At 35.6% G+C, this 22,517-nt stretch overlaps 1 protein-coding gene across 1 annotated transcript in view; it reads left to right on the top strand.

Annotated features, from left to right (window-relative positions):
- LOC115444126 (Down syndrome cell adhesion molecule-like protein Dscam2) overlaps positions 1–21,047 on the top strand; it is a 64,589-nt gene extending 43,542 nt beyond the window's left edge. Inside the window, exons 25-31 of the mRNA XM_037443269.1 lie at positions 205–365; positions 1,311–1,503; positions 4,575–4,692; positions 6,195–6,349; positions 6,910–7,023; positions 16,775–16,852; positions 18,467–21,047. Coding sequence (XP_037299166.1) covers positions 205–365; positions 1,311–1,503; positions 4,575–4,692; positions 6,195–6,349; positions 6,910–7,023; positions 16,775–16,852; positions 18,467–18,495 — 848 coding nt within the window. The 3' untranslated portion in view covers positions 18,496–21,047. The remainder of the gene's footprint in view (positions 1–204; positions 366–1,310; positions 1,504–4,574; positions 4,693–6,194; positions 6,350–6,909; positions 7,024–16,774; positions 16,853–18,466) is intronic.
- Positions 21,048–22,517: the final 1,470 nt, after the last annotated feature.

The raw sequence follows: 22,517 nt of genomic DNA, 5'->3' as shown, positions 1-22,517 counted from the left end.
TATTTTAGTTTTCTTCCAGCGTTTCGAAGACTTTGCAGCCCTCATGGTCACGAGGGAAACGTCAGGAATTAATTTCAATGTTTCAATGTGTTTAATTTCAATGTTCAATCAAACTGTTTGTAACCAAAATGGTTTACAACCTCCACCCTCAAATACTCTTGAAATTATTTTCATTTTCAAAGTCGATCAAATCATTTCCAATAGCTCCGATGTCACCACCCACAAACGATTGGCTCTGGAGCAACGCCACCCACATCTACATACAGCTGAGTGGGTGGGATGACGGCGGATGTGACGTCACGCGATGGGAGGTTGAATATAGACCACTGGGATCTACAGTGTGGCATAGAGCTGAGAATCGGGCGGTGAGTTTTTATGAAAATATTTTTTTTTATTTATCTTCCTAATTTAAATTATCTTCTTATTTCCTACTTAGAATAAAATTTAATTTATCTTTATAATTTCCTAAATAAAATTTTGGATACCGTTAAAACAGTGAAACATGTTGCACATGTAATATTAACATCATAATTTATACCATGTTCTATGTAAAATAAATTGATTTGATTTAGGTAAGCTTTCTACCACCGTATATGGACCTAGGGTGCAATTTCCACGTCGGACGAACTGTTTGCATTTTTTTAATACCATTTGCACTGGTCTCAATTCTCCAAGGAGTTTAATGTCAGTATGGCTGAACTAAGTAAAAGAAATTGAAAAAAAAATACTTTATTTATCACGTAGGCGAACAAAGTTGCACTTATGATTCGTCAAAACAATGTATAGGAATACTAACTATTATTTCTAAATAACAATTAAGATCACTTATATAACTATGGTCATTTTTAAATCAGGGATAAAATATATAAGGAACTAGTTGACCCGACACTCGTTGTCCCGTCTTACTGCGAATTTGCAGCGCGCATTCTGTCAATCGCGGACAGTTATTTCAAACAATTGACAGTTATATAAAATTAATATTGTCGTTAAGTTTTCTTAAATTTTCTAATTTGCCGCGCAATATTTTGAATTGTTTTCTTTCATAAGAACCTTCTCCTGACAATAACAAAGACAACAACAAAAAGTAGTGAAATCGGTCCAGCCGTTCACGCGTGATGGCATGACCAAGGGAAATAGGGATTCATTTTTATATATATAGATAACACGGTATAAATCAAAATAGCCAGCTCAGGCTGGCAAGTGGGGGGAAATAAAGGGATAACGTGTCGCGATCCTTGACGGGAGCGGGATAAGGTAGAAGAGAGACACAAAATAATCTGAGAGTTCTAAATGTATCACCTTGTTACCAGCCTGTGGACCTGACTCCCGCCTGGAGCTACTTAGAGGGCCAGTTCCAAGCTCCTCCTCTACGATCCTTACCAGCGTCGTTCGCTGTGGGATCCCTGACCCCCGCAGCCTGGTACGAGCTCAGGGTCACGGCGAGGAACGATGCAGGGCCGGCGCAGGCGACGTACACTTACGCCACCAAGACCTTGGATGGAGGTAAGGTTCTAGAATGTTGTACGGCAGATTTAGTTTAGAATTATGTAGTTTTTCTTTTTATATACAGTTTTAATTTGTTTATTTTGTTAACTTAATTTGCCAATTCTTTTTTCTAGGCTTTACCTATTAGTAAAAACTGCAGTTGGATTAATAAATTTAACACAATTAATTAACTTTAATAGTAATTAGAATTTGTTCCTTTTTTTTTAAATTAATATTTCTCTTCGTTTCTTTCTAAATATGTAATGGGGTCACGTGGTTAGGAAATATTTGTTGTCGTTTGGAGCTATGGGAATATTTAGACGTGAGATCTTGATTCTTCTTCTAGTGATAATATTATGATATTCTGGAGGTTTGGAGTTTATTACCGATCAGGCAATACATTTGGAGTTTAAGAATACTCATAAGTTGTCTGTTGCGTCATAATGTGACAATAGACTCGTCATTATCACATAATAGGACGTACATAAGTTTTTAATTCCCTTACTTTATAGAAAAACACGATTCAAGATTTTCAAAACTAATTCAAATTTCGCTTCATTAGTTTGAAACAATATGCGAACGTACACTAACATACTAGAACATAATCGAACCTTCAAAACCAGAGTAAAACATAAAGTTTCATAATGACTACGTAATGAGGCAACTTTAGCAATCTCCTGTTTATTGGAACTTCTGGTAGCGGCAAAGTCAACACGTCGGGAAATTATGACGTCGGCAAAGTTTGACACTGTGGTTGGGATAAATTGTTTCTTGTTTAGTTTGTATCGAAGGAGGTAGGTAAAAGAGTATTTTTTTTGAGACGAGCTTGCCGTTCGCCTGATGGTAAGCGATACGACCGCCCATAAATAGTAAACATCATCCAACATCTTGAAATACAAAGTATTGTGTGGTATTCCACTGCGCTCGCCATCCTGAGACGTGAGATGTTAAGTCTCATTATGTCCAGTAGTTACACTGGCTACAATGTCCTTCAAACTGGAACACAACAGTGACTACTGCTGCTTGGCGGTGGAAATAGACATTACGGTGGTACCCACCCAGGCGGACTATCACATATGAGAGGCCTACCACCAGTAAGGTACTAACGGTTTGTCTATTTCTGTCGCCGTGCAAGACATCAGCCAGTGCTTTAGAATTACTTTCTCCTGGTAGGCAACGGCTTGACTGTACCTCTGGTATTACAAAGTCCATGGGCGACGCATTCTGCTTACCATCAAGCGGACCGCTAGCTCATTTTCTACATACATACATACATAGTATCACCTTTATCCCATAGGGGTAGGCAGAGACTATAGATTGCCACTTTGCACGATCCTGGCATACTTCTCGAGCTTCCTCAACCTTCATTAATCCTTTCATGCATTCCCTCCCGTTCCGGGTACTTTTAACCTGGCCTTTACTGAGAATGTCAGATATCTGACATTCGAAGGTTCGGTGCGGCTCTTCCATCCACATTCGCCTTATAAACCCTCTTTGTCAGTCTCTTATCATCCATCCTCTCCAAATGCCTAAACCACCTTAGCATACCCTTCTCAATTTTCTTCCTAAGGAAATATAATATACTAGATTTTACTCGCGTCTTCGCCCGCGTGAAGGTGTTTTCCGGGATAAAAGTCCAGCTTGTGCATTGTAAAAAAAGTTTCCGATTTAATTATATTTATTACTCCCTATTTTGGTCATAGTGGCTTCTACATAAAAAGTAGATATATGTTATCGCGCACATTTATGATCATATTTGTCTAACTCCAACGGTTTAGGCAACGTACGCCAAGATAGCATTTTTTTTCGACTTACTTGATATGTATCGTTATATTATGACCAAATTACACGAAATCATTATAAATTGTTGTCTATGTGTTATTCTGATGTATAACCAAAATTACTGTACAGTTTCATTCAAATTCGTTCAGTAGTTTTTTTCGTGAAAGAGGAACAAACATACATACATCCATCCTCACAAACTTTCGCATAAAATATAAGTAGGATATATAATTTATTTGGAAAGTTTCATAAAGCAAATCACAACTGATATCTCGGATATGCGATCTGACATTTGGTAGTATCTCATTTGATATATAGTATTGATAACATTCTATTAATTAATTCAGTGTAGTCATGATTCTATTGAAGGTTAGCGAGCTAAATGAATTATGCGATTTTTTTTTCATTGACTTTTATATATATAGAATCAGCACATATTCCTCCGTTTTTTGGATGTTATTCTAATTTTTAGAATAAAATGTCATTATGTTACCCTTTTAAACTGCACGGTGGCCATCTTCGGCGCATTAGGGACGGCTTTCTGTAACAGAAAGTCAGAAGAAGTCGTAAGTGTAAGTGGGCGTCCGCAGCCGTCTCTACACGGTGTGGCCCATCTCCTATTTGCTCAGAAGCTCCCACGCACCGAAAAACCCCCTAGGCGTCAACGGCAGAACTTCCATCCCGAGAAGTCCATTTGCCTGCCAATCGCTATGTTTTGGCAAATATTCGAAATACCTAGTTGGTAATTTAATTAAGAATGACATCGTTTTCCGAAGAGTAATCTGATTCATTGTTTTATAGCATTCTATTCGACCCGACAGACGTTGTCCCGTCTTAACTGTGAATTTGCAGCGCGCATTCTGTCAATCGTTGGCAGTTATTTCAAACAATTGACAGTTATATAAAATTAATATTTTCGTTAAGTTTTCTTAAATTTTCCAATATTCCGCGCAATTTTTTGAATTCTTTCTTTCATAAGAACCTTCTCCTGACAATAACAAACACAACAAAAAAAATAGTGAAATCGGTCCAGCCGTTCACCCGTGGGATATAGGGATTCATTTTTATATATATAGAAAAAAACATTTATGATTGTGTTTATTTGTTTTAATATAATAAAATTAAATACTAACTGTCACTTGTTATATCTCATTGTACAAAATAAGGGTCTTTCAGGACGTATTTTATAGTCGCAGATTACACGCGTTTTGGAAACACACGCTCTATTGTCTTGTGTATAATTTGCGTTTCTAGTTCATATAAAATATGCCGTATTTATAAGCCCTTAAGCATCATTTTTGTTGCAGAGGAAATCGGACCGCCATCAGAGTTCTTCGACCTAAACATGCTGGTCATCATCTGCAGTTCCATACTCCTCGTGGTGTGTCTCATGGCCTTCTTCTGTATACTGTTTAGGAGGCACCGGTAAGTTATTATTCTGGAATATTCTTCAAGCATACTTCCTACTTTTATTAATATTGATACTGTTATAGTTATTATTTGCTGGTGGTAGGATAAACAGGGTCATTTTGACAGTGCGTTTCTAAACGAAACTACATTCTTATTTACTTAGAAATAACACATTACAATAAGTTACATGAGCCGTAAATGAAAAAAAGTGTAAGTTTCGAAAAAAATAAATAAAAAAAAAAGTAATTTAAATTTTGCACGCCCTATTGCCACTACTAATAAAATATTCTTTATTAATGGATGATTTTTAGTACAATGTCAGCAAAGGTGAAGACGAGTATGTGGTTTAATTTTAGTAACGCAATGTTAAAATGACCCTGTATATTATATCCGCCCGTATAGCGACCATCGTCCACAAAATGTTAAAACCCGCCATAGTAATGCACGTAAATGTGTCGCGTTCCGGGATCAGCAGTGTATATCTAGTTCCAACAGGCCGGCATAATTGTGACGACTACCAAGGGGTAATCATTTCTCGTCAGTCGGCATTCTATTGGACACCACTCCACTTACCATCAGGTGCAGTTGGGTCACTTTGCTCGTATAAAAAGCTTATAATAGTTCAATATTGTGTGGGCTGTACAGCTCTTTACGGTAACTTCGATTCCCAGTCGGGTAAAGTGATATTAAGTTTTGCTGCTCAGTATCACCTTGTAGTCTAAAATCGGTTCCCAATATAGACTCGCCCCTTCTCACAATCAAACTTAATAATATAATAATATCAGCCCTGTATTATATACTTGCCCACTGCTGAGCACGGACCTCCTCTACTACTGAGAGGGATTAGCCCTTAGTCCGACGCTGGCCTAGTGCGGATTGGTAGACTTCACACACCTTCGAAATTCCTATAGAGAACTTCTCAGATGTGCAGGTTTCCTCACGATGTTCCTTCCCCGTTAAAGCGAACGATAAATTCACAAAGAATAAAACTTAATATAGTAATTATATTAGATGAATAATTTTAGTTAATATTGTGCAATACGGAGCCAACTCCTTACGAACAGGCGTGAGCCGACCAATATAGTTATTGATCGCTTCTAGCTATTAATAGTTTCAAATGAATTCTGTGTAAACGTTCACTGATGTTTCTAAAATGTTCTATATCAGGAGAAATTTCCAGAACTGCTTTGGTCGCACAATGTATTACGGTACAACTGCAGTGCTCAAGCCTCGGGTTCGATCTCCGAGTTGGTCATATTGGGTTTTTCTATTCAGTATCAGCCCTGAATCTGGAATTTGTTCACGGAATAGCTATAGGCTTGCCTCCTATCATATCATGGGACCGAATACACATGACGGAAATCGGTGCATCAGTTGCGCCTCTGCCTACACCTTCGTAGATAAAAGGCGTGTGCGTATAAATATTGAAAAGCAACATGATTAATGAATACAAATTTTTATGTAAATGTTGGGATGTTCAGTATTTCCCCAATTATACATTATATAATTCTCCACAGGCAAGGTTATTCGTCCCAATACCGACACTCCATCGCGGAAGAAGTGAAGTCCCGCAATGAGAGCGTGGCGTCGCACTCCGAGCACAAGGAACGGTATGCGCACGCGCCGCGAATATACACCTCGCCCGTACAGCCTAGGAAGAGTAGTAAGAATGGTGAGTGATTTTGACTTTTTAGTGACTTCCAAAAAAGGAAGATTCGACTATTTATATTTTCATTATTAGTTTTATAAGAATCTGCTAAGGTAATGATCCTGGATTCAATTTGAAATGAAATAACAGTGTGTGTGGGTTTTTAGCACAATTTTCTTAGGACAGAATTATTTATTAGAGTTTGACTCTATGCTGCAGTTTGTATATACTATATGCAGTTTCATATGTTACTTGGAATTTGTGCAGACCCGATATTGAGGTGGGAAACAACCCTACATGAAAACCTTCATACTATTAGCTATCCAAACATTTCTTCTTCACTAATATAAAACTATAAAAAGGCTTTTTCACTTTAGATGTAAAAAATATATGAAGTCTTAAATGGTTGACTCTACATCAAAATGTCAAGGACTAAGATATCTTGATTTAAATTTTCTGTTTTTCAAAGCTCTTACGTCGTTATGAATCTACCACTTCAAATATATTATATCAAAATCTAATAGTCCTTGCACACTTAATTTTCATTACCAAACAAATGTTCTAAATCACCGGTATTCCAACAGAAATGTTCGAAATCAGTCCATACGCGGAGTTCGCCCTGGGCTTCAGGACATTCGACCACGTCGAGAACCAAGACCTGCCGAGCCGGCTACCGAGCAGACCCAGGTTCGACACCGGTGAGTTACTTATCTATTCTTTTATCTACTTTCTTGTAGTTAAAAAGGGATAGGTAATGCTCATTCGTTATGTCTCTTTCTTTAGAGTAAACGGTAGTATTCAGTCCATTCCCTAAACCTCTATTATATTTTTCACAAATATTACAAATCTGGGTTACCAATAATTTCGATACATCTATGGTTTTTTTTTTTTTGGAGTATCGAACCCCATAGTCAACACCGAGGGAAACCTGCAAATGGTATACTGGAATCCCTCGGCTTAGCGACTGCAGGGCCCTGCAGGAAAGTTGGAAGGGGATAGTTGGGAAGGAAGCGTGGGGGAAGGACAAGGAACTATCTTAAGATGGGAGGAGGCGAGAAAGGTTCGCGAGCCCTTATAGGCCTCAATGTGAATTGGCAACCATGAGGTACACATAACAATGTGCCTAGAGCTCCTGCAATGTCCCCCGTGCATGGGCATGCATACAATGTGAAGACCGAGCGCATAACAATTGCCTCCGGAGGGGGGGATACCAATGGCGAAGGTTCCATATAACTCGGTTACTGCCGCCTTTTTTTATTACTTTGAATGATAAGATGAGCCTGCTGTTCGCCTGATGATAATACGACTGCTCATAAACAGCAGAAACATCATCCAACACCTTGAATTACAAAGCACTGCTATCCCAAGACACTTGATGTTAAGTCTTATTATGTTCAGTACTTACAGTGCCTAGAATGTCCTTCAAACCGGAACAAAGCAGTGACGATACACTGCTGCTTGGTGGCAGATATAGACATTGCAGTGGTACCTACCCAGGCGGACTCTCACATATGAGGAACCTACCACCAGGCTTCCCTTTCGTTGTTTATGTAAAATCTAATTATAAGTAAAATTATAATTTGTAGACAACACTACATTACATATGTATTATATACGTACGGGTTATATGTTGTGTCGCAGTGCCTTTCAGAAAACTTTCCCTTCGCCACTGGGGGATACGTCTATGATTTAATCCTACGGGATCTTATGCTCTCCACTCCTTTTTTTCGGTGAAGGAAGTTTAATTGACCCCCACATTTGACCATACAATACGTAACAGGAGAAGCATTGGAGTAGTGAACAGTTTACAAATTTAAATATTACCTTAATAGCTTCCATTTGCTATGCTGCGGTGGTGTGTTCATCTCCGGCGATGATCCGACTTACTGACTTTGTATCCTACGGGATCTTATGCTCTCTGAACAGGATAAACAATCGGTTAATGCTATCGCCCCGAGCGGTTAGTCTAGACTGGGCTAAGTTTTAGATGTTTTGTTGAAAGTCGTTTACTGTCGGCGAAATTAAATTTTCTTTGGCTTTACTGTTCAGTGGAGTCTCTTTTGAATTTGGTTTTATAATATTCGTGGTTAATTGGCATACATAATTTTCTTAAACCCTTGGACGTCTTACAAGGACAGATGACCTGGTAAAGGTAAAAGGAACACGCTGTAAGCACGTCACTTCTAATAGGTTAGTATTAGAGACAAGAAAAATAAAATAAGGTAGGATAAAATAAAGTAAGATAAAGATGTTATATTTAAGATAAACTCCATTAGAACAAAATAATCAAATAAAAAAAGATAAAGATAAAACAATAGAAAACATAAATAACGTCCCTTGTCGAGGAAAGTGGGAACGGAAAAAAAGAAAAAAAATGTTAGTATTGAAATCTTTAAGGCAGATCTATGTTCCGCAGTGGAGCTTCGGACTGAAGATAATAATGATGATGACAAGGGATGACGCATTCGATATCCAATTTATTCATATAAATATGTTTATTTATTGCAATACAGCTTTGTGCATAGGTCTCGGACAGGTAAAATGCTATGTTTTGGGCTTTCCTGCTCAGTGACAACTATGATTCTGACTTTGTGCCCGTTTTATGGCACTGCACGATAACCAAGTTGAGAATTGCACGGTCTATAGAGACGATTGTCCACAGGCTCAAACCCAAACCCACTTCTGACTTTCGAAGTTGCGTATTACTTATTTATCAATTATGGCTTGCTTTAACGGCGAAGGAAAACATGTGAAGAAACTTACCTGAGAATTCTTTATAAGAATTTCGACGATATATAAAGTCTGCCCGCACTAAGCCAATATGATGAATTAAGGCCTAATCCCTCTCAGTAGTAGAGTAGGCCCATGCAGCAGTGGGACAGTATATAATACAAGGTTTATATAATTATTATGTTATTAAGTAGCACTAGGTGCACCTTGTACAACATGGGATCTAATATAACCGACTGAATATGGGAGAGTTACTCTACCCATCAGTGGAGAAAGGCGAAGTTATAGTTATACAACATATAGGTACTGATTTATACAAATGCGGTCTGCAAATCATTATATTTAGATTTTACATAAATTACGAAAGGGAAGTTGGCAGGAATAGTGTTATATGGACACATCGCCGCTAAGGTTTCTTTGAATTTATTTATTTTTTTCTAAATTTTCTATCAATTGTACTTTATAATACACATTCAGCGTTTTTAACATTTATATGTTTGACAATTAACTCAAAACTAAAATAGTATTTAGTACTTATAACAAAAACTTAACTTATTTACTAAAAGACAACAATTTTAATCAAATTAGTTAACAAATAAGCAAAAGAGCAAGAACATAAAAATATTGCTAGCGATATTCAACGATTGTGAACATCCGACCGATCCTCAGCAAAATGCAAGGAAAAGTGTATCGCCGACGCAGTGGTCCGCTGGCCAGCCGGTTCAGTTTCGCGCCCTTTTTCTTTCTTCTTTTTTTTCGCACGATTGACCACGTCACCTTGCTCATTATACATATAATATATTATTGTATTATGTAAGAAATAAGGCATTTTCTATACACATCTTCTATATTTAACCGTAGAAACGTGTAATTGGTACTTTGTTACTTTTCCAAATTTTTTATTGTAACACTATGTTCACAAATAAAAGAAAAATAAATCTTTGAAAAGGGTAGGATACTATTTTCAAAAACTGAGGAATATCTCAAAGTTTATGGATTTACGTAAATTTGTAACAAGAGAAATGTTAAGCTTATAGTGTATTAATCTAGATTTTAGATATACGGCCGAAACAAGACAGTAATTTATCGTACTCCAAGAATCTCAGATTAATGTTACAGATTTATGAAAGCAGTAATGGTGGGGCCATGTTAAATTATAGCCAGCTTATAGCAAGTAAAATTACTGTCGAAAATTGTTCATGAAATAGTTGCTTTACAAGGATATACATACAAAGAGTCATTTTGACATTGCGTTAATAAACAAAAGCATATACTCGTCTTCACCTCTGTTAATATTGCGCCAAAAATCATCTATGAATTGATTATTTCCACCAAAATTATTAAATAATTCAAACTATTGTATGTGTAAATTAAAATTGGCCGTTTTGTTATACACTTTATTTTATATATTTAATTATTCTGTTATCACGGTCTAGCATATTTGAAATAGGATCCAATAGAATGCCGACTGAAGAGATATGACCTGTTGAAACCGGATATACACAGGCTGATCCCAGAACGCGACACTTACGTGGGCCACTGTGGCAATTTGAAACACCTTGTGTACGGTGGTCGCTATCTCGGTAGATATAAAATATAATTTACCACCAAAAAAACGTGTTTTTCTCTTTCTTTCATAAGTAGAATTTGCTGTGGTCTCACTATCACGCAGCTATGACGGCACTAAAATGTTCACCATCCAGTAACAAAATATCTTGGTCTCTTAGCTGAACGATCACATTACTTACGCTAGTTCATAATATCTGGCGTGAATTCAGTATGATAAATTAGATTCCCCGCGACATCGAGACACGGAATCATTAGTTAAGTTTTTGTCTAAAAGGAACAAACCATAATAAATCCAAACAGGCCAGTATAATTTAATATGCAGTTTCGAGAAGGGCACATATCTGAAAATGTAAAGAGTTTAGGAAATGGAAGCAACTTATTATTTTCTAAAGTAGTGTAAAAAACATTGATTTGTTTTTTGGTTACAACTTGGGTTAAATTAGCAATAAAAATTACAGGAGTTTTGTTGTTATTTGTTATTATATATACATGTCTAGATATTTTATATTTGAGATTTGCCCTTTTTGAAATTGCATATTCAATATCCGGTCATCAAGGGACACAAATTATTTTGTTGGACGATATGTTTCTTAGATTTCAGTTCTTAATAACAAGTGAAGAGGATTTATTTTGCCGTGACAGATATTTAAAAATCAGTCGATACTATACTAGCAATCAAGGGGAACAAAGCATTTTGTTGGTTGATAATATTTTGTTTTTAATTAATTTCTTAATAACAAGTGTAGAGGATTTATTTTACCGTGGCAATTTTTTTAAAACTGTCAGTATTATTCCAGCAATCAAGGGGTACAAAGCATTTTGTTGCTAGATATGTTCTTTTGATTTTACTTCTTAATAACAAGTCTTGAGAATTTATTTTGCTGTGACATATCTTTAACTGAGAGTGTGATTTTCCCGCTGCGCCAAATTCTCCTACAAGCAATAATTCCACGCGGAATTCATGCCGAATACAAACCTTTCTTGACGCTTGAAATATCGCCCCACTCCAAATCTGAAGGAGGTTTTGTGTTAATTAATTACGTGAAATATACTCCTTATCTACATTACATAAGAGCCTTTTTAGCTCGAGTGGAAATAGACTCTAGTTTTAATAATAAAATATTCAGTTGCTGGTTTGCTGATGGTAGAATATATGTAGCCCGGGTAACGACCATTCCACACAAGGTGTACCCGCCATAGTGGTCCACGTGTGTCGGGGATCAATCTGATTTTAACAGGCCGGCATAGTGGCGACTGGCGAGGAGTAATCATCTCTCGTCAGTCGACACCATCTGGCCCCTACTCCACTTACCATGTGGTCTTGGTCAGATTGCAGCTAAAAAAAAACTTATAGCATTTATACAAACTTTGTGGCGTTGGTGGTGTAAGACTGTCATACTGAGGTCTGGAGTGCAATCTCTGGGTCGGTAAAGTGATATTGTTTTTTTTTATTGCTTTGTATGACGAAACTAGCTGACCGTTCGTCTAATGGTAAGCGATACGACCGCCCACATAATCAGTAGACACACCATCCAACACCTTGAATTACAAAGTATTGTTTGGTATTCCACTGCGCTTGCCATCCTGAGACATGAGATGTTCAGTCTTATTATGTCCAGTAGTCACACTGGTTACAATGTGCTTCAAACCGGAACAAAACAGTGACTGCACACTGCTGCTTGGCGGCAGAATTAGACATTGCGGGGGTATCTACGCAGGTGGACTCTCACATACGAGAGACCTACCACCAGTAGGTCAGTTTTCTGCGCACTATCAACCCGGAATCTAGAATTTAGTATTATATGGAACCTATAATAGCTGGACAAATATGGGTGTATTATTGGACCTCTGCTTACCCCTAAAAAGGTAAAAGCGTGATACTATAAAAGTATGCAAATAATAATATAATAATAATATCAGCCCTGTATTATATACTTGCCCACTGCTGAGCACGGGCCTCCTCTACTACTGAGAAGGATTAGGCCTTAGTCCACCACGCTGGCCTAGTGCGGATTGGTAGACTTCACACACCTTCGAAATTCCTATAGAGAACTTCTCAGATGTGCAGGTTTCCTCACGATGTTTTCCTTCACCGTTAAATCGAACGATAAATTCACAAAGAATACACATATGATTTTAGAAAAGTCAGAGGTGTGTGCCCTTGGGATTTGAACCTGCGGACTTCCGTCTTGGCAGTCCGTTCCACACCCAACTAGGCTATAGCCGCTTTTTATGCAAATAAATAAAAAAAAAATCGCCCGAACACCCAAATCACTTCATTGCAAAACTTTTAATAAACTTATTAATATCTCAAGAAAGCAATCTAACTTTCCCGGAGCAATTAAAAAATCTTGTAAAACTTCGACAATGGTTATTAATTAAAATAAATGTCAAATTGTTCCCACTCCAAGACTCGGATGACGTCAGCAGACTCAATTATGAAATCGAAGTCCTCGGAGTTTCGACTTACAAACGAACCTTGCAGTCAGTTTCACGAATAAGGTAACAGATATTACGATATTTGTATCCGCAAGGCAAACAACGTCATAGTAATAATAAAATAATATCAGTCCTCTATTATACAGGGTCATTTTGACATTGCGTTACTAAATAAACCACAAACTTATAATATATATAAAGTGTTATTTCCAAGTAGCATATGTTTTATACATATACATATGCTATTTGGAAATAACACTTTACAATAAGTTACTTGAGCCGTAGATGTAAAATAAAAAAGTGTAAGTTTCAACCAAAATAAATTAATAAAATGTAATTTTAATTTTACACGCCCTAATGCCACTACTGCTACTCTAAGAGAATTCGTCGCAGCGGCCACATCATAGTTTCAGTCAGAAATTCACTCTCACATGCCATATTCGTATTAAACTACAAAATGATCTAAAAATCACAAAACTAAAACCAGGATTTTTGGTGAAAATATTTGCTATCAATGGATGATTTTTGCCACAATATCAGCAAAGGTGAAGACGAGTATGTGGTTTCATTTAGTAACGCAATGTCTAAAGGACCCCGTATAAATATAGATACTATTGGTTATTCTAACAAATATGTATTAAAATCTGCCATTGTGTTCTGTTTTGATGAATAATGCTTTAATGTTGACATAACAGGGAGTTCCACTTTATATAATTCTTCGTGTCGAGTTCACGACTAAGGGCTTTTAAAACAGCGATTTTAGGTTTATTTAACACCTTTTGATCGCGACTGTACCTGAATATAACTATAGATAAATATCTTATAGCTATTAGATGTAATGTAATTGTAGTATGAAAAAAAAGGAAATCTGATAAATTTCAGAAGTTTAATGATTTCTTAGGATTACGCGAATGTTAGATATTGAAATAAGTTTTTTTTCGCATCGATATATATGTACTACGTACTAAATCAGGCGTTCCGTACACTCATTGTGTTCGACTCGACTGTACTGTAATCCGTACACCTGACTTTAGTATGATTTTAACATTGACAACGTGTGGTTGTGTATGGAGTGACGCTCATCTCGACCTGGATATGAATAAAAATATTATTGAAATAAGTAAAATTATTTGTTGTTTAACTGAATAAATATGTTATAACAGTGACGTTATCGTCGGCATTTTAGTTCAGATTTTGAACAAATAGTTTATACGGACGTTCGTATCTATATAATAACAACAGTCAGGAACAATCTTTACCTTAACCTTGTCCTTCAAACGGGCATAATTGTGGCGACTGACGAGGGTCGTCTCGCGTCAGTTGATACAATCTGAATCAGAATATCTCGTCAATCGATACTATCAGAACCGCCATTCCACTTATTAGGTACAGTGGTCACTTAAACACAATAGTCACAGTGACAGATTTATAAAATTTAATGTAATCCCACTCGGAAATCGTCGCAGGCACAAGATCTATTATATCTATACAAATTACTTCACAATAAATTAGACTCGTCATACTTATTAAGCTTATTAAATTTTAACACGAAGTATAATCCCCGTTTACCTATGAAGACGTTTAACTTACAAGTATGCAAAAATAATACATCTTTCTATAATCCTCTTACAAGAATATGTCGCCTGTATAATTAACTATCTATAAAACATCCCGCACTGGATATTCACACTTCAAAATATTATACTTTCCGACGCTCAGTAAAATACATATTATCCACAGCACCCAACTCAAATACAACTCCCACATCGTCTGCCTTACATTAGCCAATATATTTTATATTTATTATTATTATTTTGTAACTAAATAACATGTACGTGTCACCTAATATGAATAAGGTGTATACACTTCTATTTGGATTCTGACTAGCCATTAGATCCACTGTAATGTAATTTAGATTATTATTGTCAGTAATCTGTTTAGTGTATCTTAATAAATAAATAAATAACCATAGCAAAAATACAATCGGTTGCAATTATATTATTAAAAATCCCTTAAGAGTCCATCCCGCGAGTTTTCTGACCACACCGAGGGTTTCGTTTCGTGTCGACATTAATCTTAATCTATTTAATAAAATTAATGAGTTTGCTTTCTATTTGGCTCGTTTAGGCTGACCCCGGGGACATCGAGGGCTGACAGATATTACGGCGCTGTTTCATTATGTACTTGACTTGTTCAATACCGTTCGGAAATGAGAGGCATCTTAATAGTTTCTTTTAGACTTTACTAATAAGAGAGTGACCGCTATTGACTGCCTCGGTGGCTTGTGTTAGTACGACTACTGTGCTGAGGTCCTGAGTTCGAATCTCAGGATATGCCAAAATAATTGTGACTGAGTTTTTTCATCATAAAACATGACTCAGTCATAACTCGGAGTCAGGAAGTTGGCGGTGTGATGCCCCCGTGCCTCGGAAAGCCCGTAAAGCCGATGGTTCTGCGCCTGATCCCTCTCCAGTCATGTCATGCCGTCTCACCGGACTATGAGAGTGAAGGAACAGAGAGTGCTTGTGTATTGCAAACACACTTATGCACTATAATATCTCCTGCGTGGCTGATCTTCGTTTAGATTCGCCGCCGTGGTCGAAAATTCGGCTAGGAGGATTCACTCACTGAGAGTTTTTGGGACTTAGACCCCGTTAAGACGACGATTTTACGCACGTTAAGCCATTTATCATTGTAATGTTAGCCGGCTAACATGACAGCTACATGACATTACGCGTGTCACGGAAAAATAACCTTATTATATAATACATAATAAGGTTATTTTTCCGTGACATGCATAAGATGACGATTTTACGCACCTTAATATAAACACACTCCAATCAAAATACATACAAAATACGGATTCTCTAAGCGCCGCCTTTTGCTGTTTTTTATCTGAACGGGATCACTAAGGTTCACGAAACACTAATGAACCTCCATTCATACGTAGTTAAAAGGTGTGATTAGACAATTATTGTTCCTTGCAGAAACTAGATTCACCAAAAGCTTTGTCTGTTCAGAACTAAACGGATATAAATGATTTGTCATACAGATTTTACTAATATTATAAATGCGAAAGTTTGTGAGGATGGATGTATGTTTGTTCCTCTTTCACGAAAATACTATTAAACGGATTTGGGTGAAACTTTACAGTAATATTGGTTATACATGAGAATAATACTTAGGCTACAATTTAGAATGTTTTTTTTGTAATTTGGTCATAATATAACGATACATATCAAGTAAGTCGGAAAAAATATGGAAAAATCCTCAACGCAATTAATGCACCCACATTTCGCCTTATGTATTCCCATGATGTGATAGGGAGCCTATCGCCTATATCGGGCACAAATTCCAGATTTATATTTAATACTAAGCAGAAAAACAGAATATCGTTTTGCCCGACCCAGAATTGAACCCTAGACATCACCGCATGGTACCGCAATAAACTACACCTCCGAGGCATATGTATAGACTATTTCCTGGATACATATATGCTACTTTTTATTCCAGTAATTTCCTCTCATAGGAAATAATTGTTTTTTAATCTGATTTTCAAACAAATGGCACTAGTGTTGTACAAATGACACAATATACTACAGTAACTTAGGGACTTTTGTACGGTGAAAGATTTGTCACGCAACGCCGCGAGCAACACCTAGTTAAGTATAGGACAAGGATTGCCAACTGAAATAATATTATTGTTCACAGAGACGAGTTTCCAGACGCGTTCGGAGTCTGATGACAGCGACAGCACGTCCAAAGCAACCGTCTCCGCGGCTCCTCGACGTAAGTCAATAGCTAATATGATCCAGTAGCCAGTTTGAGAAATATAACCTAACCTAAACTAACCATTTGTAATAATATACAAATAATTTTATGTGATGTAATAGTCAACATATAACTAATATATTTGTACGCTGACGCAACAGCAAAGAATAGTGAACAAATTATGTATTTCGATAACACCTGTAAACTATCTATGCTTACAAATAAATAATTTGATTTGATTTAAAAGTTAATATAGTTCTAAATTTTATAATGGGCCATTGCTAGGCGCGGCATCTGAATTATACACTTACACCTAACATAACATAACCTAACCTTATTATTTATAACAAATTCCAAGTTTTAGAGTCGATAATTGCCAGGGGGGAAATGAATTACACACGTGCAACTAACACGCACACGCGCATTAGTTTTTAACTAACAAGCCTTTTATTAAATTGCATTATTAAAATTAATATTAAATTATGCTTCTATTGATATATGACATCGAAGACAAAATAATATTGAATTCGAAATTATCACTATTTTTAACTTTGTTAAAATATTTTTTACAGTTCCATTTGCAAAAAAATTGTACAAGATTAGAATTTGCGCCGTACATTCATATATACATATATTAAAATCATTGTAATACAAACAAAATGTACCATTAAAATAAACTGTAGTTAAGTTTAACTGGTAAAGCCAATTGGGAACACAATAGTTTAATGTTCAACGGTTTAACTTCGCGCAGTTATGCCGATTAGTTAGCAATTTACAGTTAATTATAACATTTGTATCGATTTGTTGGAATGTTTTTTTTAGTTTAATTGGTCTTTTAGTATCATGTAGTTATAGATTCGATTCGAAAGGCAAAAAATAAGAGTTCTAATAAAAAAAAATTGGATTGGAATTCTCGCTATGGGGATTGTAGCTTGGAGATAATTTTAGCATTATTTTTTTTGAGCTACTCTGTACAATAATATTAAGCAGTGCCAGCCTTGACCAACGTGAGGCCCCAGGCTGAGAAAAAAATAATTCCCCGGTTTTAACAGTTCCGTCGGTGAGATCAGAAAAAATATTCCTCCAAGACACCGCGCGAGGGCCGGACGGATGCCCGGTACCCCTCCTCCTAAAGCCTCTGATAATTATTTCATCTTTCTTACAGTCCGCGCGAATAGACCTGCAATAAGTCAAATTTCCGAAGATTCCTCGAAACTCGCGCGTGGACTGTAGTTCTTATTCCACGCTTCAGAGATTCACACTGTTCTTTTAAATACTTAATATTACCTACACACTCACTACTCACACCTTATATACCCAAAAAGTAAGGCAAAAAAAAACCTTTGTTGTCATCTGGGAATCACACAATCGCATTTGACAATATGTATGGTAACATTTGTACATATTATAAAACAAAGTCCCCTTTTCTGTCTGTCTGTATGTTATTGATTTCCTCAAAATCCACTGAACGGATTTTTATTAATTTTGGTATGGAGATAGTTTAAGATCCTGGGAAAGTTATAGGTTACTTTCTATCCCGGAAAAATATATAAAGGGACTTTTATCCCGGAAAACTTCACGTGAGCAAAAGCTTGTATAAAGTAAAGCAACAAAATGTTTTTATGTTCGCAGGACAATGCCGAACACCGCACCACAGATAACGACGGAAACAGAAGATTGTAAAAACAATGTAATATACATTATCAAGTTATTTAAGCATATCAATAATCCGATTTCGTCAGCTTTGATTCGCAACGACAAAGGGATTCGAAAATAAATTGTAATTTATGTTTATAATATATGTATATTAAAGTGTATGTAATTTTAAAAGCTCTTTATAATGTGGATAAAACACCGTTAACTTTGTTTGAAAAATAGAATGCCTCGGTGGCTCGGTACTTCATGCGCGGCACCGCAGCGCTCTGAGGTCCCGGGCAAAGTGATATTTGGGTTTTTCTGCTCAGTATCATGATGCCCGGAGTCTGGAGTTTGTGGCCGAAAGTGGGTGCCCACGTTGCATCTCTGCATACCGCTTTGGGCATAAAAGCATTATGATGTGTGTCTTAGAAAAAATATCAATGACATTTTGAAGTCGATCAAAATTTCAAAGATGCGTATAAATATCATATACGAATAATAATAGTTTAAGAAAAATCTGTATTGCTAACTTACAGAAATCTCAATTTTATTTATTTAGTTTAGGGCTGATTTTTTAATCGTCGGATAAATTGTATCTATCAAATATAACCTGACTAAATATAAAAGTCAGACGAATTTACAACTTTATACATACGACTGTCATTTTTAATTAGTTTTTGTTGTATTCTATCTTACAAATCAAATTTATCTGATGTTTGTAAAATCAGTACTTAAACTTGCTACGAAAAAAAAAATACAAAAATCTTGTCATTGCGAATCAGGGCCACAGTAGAATAAGAATCAGTCTTTTTGTATTAATGTTGACTATCTTTTCAGTCAGGCTGCCATTTTGATTTTTTAAATTAAGAATGTTTTTAAATCTCTTTTTATATATGTTTTTGAACGTAAACTGCCAGTATTAAAGACTTTACTTATGACTCACTTAAATAAAAAATAATATCATTTTTTTATATATCATAAAGAAGTAACATGAATAGTTAAAGGTTTGCAGACCTTATGGGGGACAATATGCCATACGAAATTACTTATCATAGTTTGATTACAAAGTGTGTAAATGTCCTGCAATGTTTTTTTCTGAGACAGTAATACTATCTCGGTCGAACCGGTATTCATTCGTATGGCTTCGACTTTTAAAATACTTTTTATTACAAAATCGGTAATATTAATTTTAAATTAATATAACATTCAAAATGAATCTTAAATGTAAATCTTAATCGTTTATTTATAATATCTTTATTAAAAGACTGATGTTTTAAATTTAGCGTAAGTCAAATATCTGTGTCAAAAACATTTATGTGTTAGTGGAAAGAAGATTCTTGATCCTTTTTCACTTTGAGTTCTATTACAGAAAGATTGGTCGTTTTAAAAATTTGTGACGTTCATCGCAATTTTACTAGTCATGTCAACCAAAGTCAAAATATACTAAAAAGTAAATATTTTTTGAACTTAGATTTAGCTTGTAAGCAATAGAATCTATTTTTTTGTTTCGAATGACGAGACAAGCTTGCTGTTCGCCTGATGGTAAGCAATACGACCGCACAAACAGTAGAAACACCAGCCAATACCTTGAATTACAAAGCATTGTTTTGTATTCCATTGCGCTCGCCATCCTGAGATATGAAATGTTAAGTCTTATTATGTCCAGTATTTACACTGTCACAATCTGTCATATCAACTTATAGAGACAAAATAAGTTCTAAATTACACCGGTGCTTTAAATGCTCTTTAGCCGGCTAAAAAGACAAGTGTAACCTCTATTTTTTTGTTTCTGATAGACCCAACAGCTCTCTTGGGTCAATTTCCGAGCATTCTACTAGATACAATATAAATGAGATTCCCATCCACAACATCCAAACGTAGTCCGGAGTATATTAATTTTAAATTATAAAAACAAAGGCAGCATCAAAATTGAATCCGCGAAATTAGTTTTTCAAAGATTGTCTTCTTTAAAAGTTTGAATTAGTTTTAAATTAAATGATGAATTTTAAATCTAGGGAGTTAGTAATTTACTTTAGTTTTTAAATGTTTTTAAGGCGAAGAATATATTAAATAGTAATTTTCAAGGATCAAGAATACATCTGTCAAGTTATGAAAGTAACCTAAATGCCAAATGCATAATATATGTTCAAAACTTAATAAATAGTGCCAAAGACTAATCAGTTATTTTTATTATTTATTTTAATTTTTCTTTTATACTTATTATTTACAGATATCTTTTAGAAAATACACTGTCCTTTCTAAGACGTTGTTGTAGCCATTTTTGATTAGACTATTTTTAAAAACTTACAGACTATATAAATAAACATTTTAATATTAGTTGTACCAAACAGCATTGCGTAAATTTTTATTTGTTTTAATCCGCTTTCGATGTCTCAAAAACCTGTTTACGGATATTCCGCTTTTAATATTGATACGAGTATTGAAATTCGTGCAGCCATTTTTCCGATGCACAAACATATTAACAAACTTTTATTTATACATTTTACCATAAGCTTTAATGCATTAACAATTGTTTCAACCAGCATTATTTTAAAAATAAATTCGCAAACAACATTATATTTACGGTTGAAAGGCTAATTCACATAAGCGACATTTATTATTTATTTCGTTGGTACACCAACAGCATATATATATTACCAAAATTAAACTTCTAAAGACATAGAAATCATTAGTGATATATATGCCTATTACAGGTATACACATTACACAACTATATCTAAATTACAAGTTAACTTCAATACCTAATAAATAAAAATATATACAGCAGAACTTTACTAGCTAAGATGAATTAAATTTAAGTAGCTTATGTAAGAGGTATAAAAGGTCGTTTAATAAACATAGAACAATGAGCTGATTTTAAATATGTAAGTAACTTGGTGTCGCAAATAATGTCGCTTAAGTCTAGCCTTTCATATCTCGATATATAAATTTACATTGTCTCAAAGTTTTTTTAATCATGTACAGTATAATCTTACTACCAAAAATTACCGCCAAATTTAATGTTCAAACTGTATGTAAGTTTTGGAGTCGTACAGATCTGTTCAAGTTACACGATATTTGTAGCAGTTAAGTCTGGTCCCTATTTCCCGTGGTCACGACATCACGCGTGAACGGCTGGACCGATTTCACAATTTTTTTTTATTGTGTTTGTTATTGTCAGGAGAAAGTTCTTATAAAAGAAAAAAATAAAAAAATTGCGCGGTAAATTAGAAAACTTAACGAGAATATAAATTTTATATAACTGTCAATTGTTTGAAATAACTGTCAGCGGTTGACAGAATGCGCGCTGTAAATTCATAGTTAAGACGGGACAACGTCTGTCGGGTCAACTAGTTATAATATAAAAACCGCGATAAAATCCGTAGAATAGTTTTATTCTAATGTCTTAAATTTGCGTAAACATAAATCATTAACTGGCGTCCAGATTTAATACTGATTGACAACTGATGATTGTCCTACGATGATCATGTTGGCCTGTTCGAAGTCCGTTTTGCTCTATTTGTATTTGCCTGGATGGCGACCGAACACAAAGTGTAAAACCCGCTATAGTGGCCCACACGAGACCTATTCCGAGGTTAGCCTGTGCATATCCGATTCAAACAGGCCGGCATTATTGTATCGATTGTCGAGGGGTGATCATTTCTCATCAATCTACACTATGAACCCCACTCTTACCATCCAGTGCAATAAGGTGCACTTTGCCTTGCCCTATAAAAAAGCATTGTATTTATTAAAATTCAAATTAGATCCTCGTGTTGGACAAGAAAAAGGAAAAACGATCGGGTTTCGAACGCGCCGGCATAATTGATTTCATATAATAATTATTATTTATTAATTACACACAAAATTGGTTAGAAATCTGTGTAGTTCTGTTTCCTAAACTAAGTAACAATTTGTATTTTAGGAGAACAGTTCCTTCCCTTACAATATTATGTGCCCAATACTAAAGAGAATAAAAAGGAACATATCAACGGTTGAAAGCCTAATTGATGTAAGCGAAATTTTTTTCGAAAATATTAACTAA

This window comes from Manduca sexta, chromosome 5 (genome assembly GCF_014839805.1).
Source record: "Manduca sexta isolate Smith_Timp_Sample1 chromosome 5, JHU_Msex_v1.0, whole genome shotgun sequence".
In the NCBI taxonomy this organism is placed as follows: Eukaryota; Metazoa; Arthropoda; class Insecta; order Lepidoptera; family Sphingidae; genus Manduca; species Manduca sexta.
This window is presented reverse-complemented; position numbering and strand designations above follow the sequence as displayed.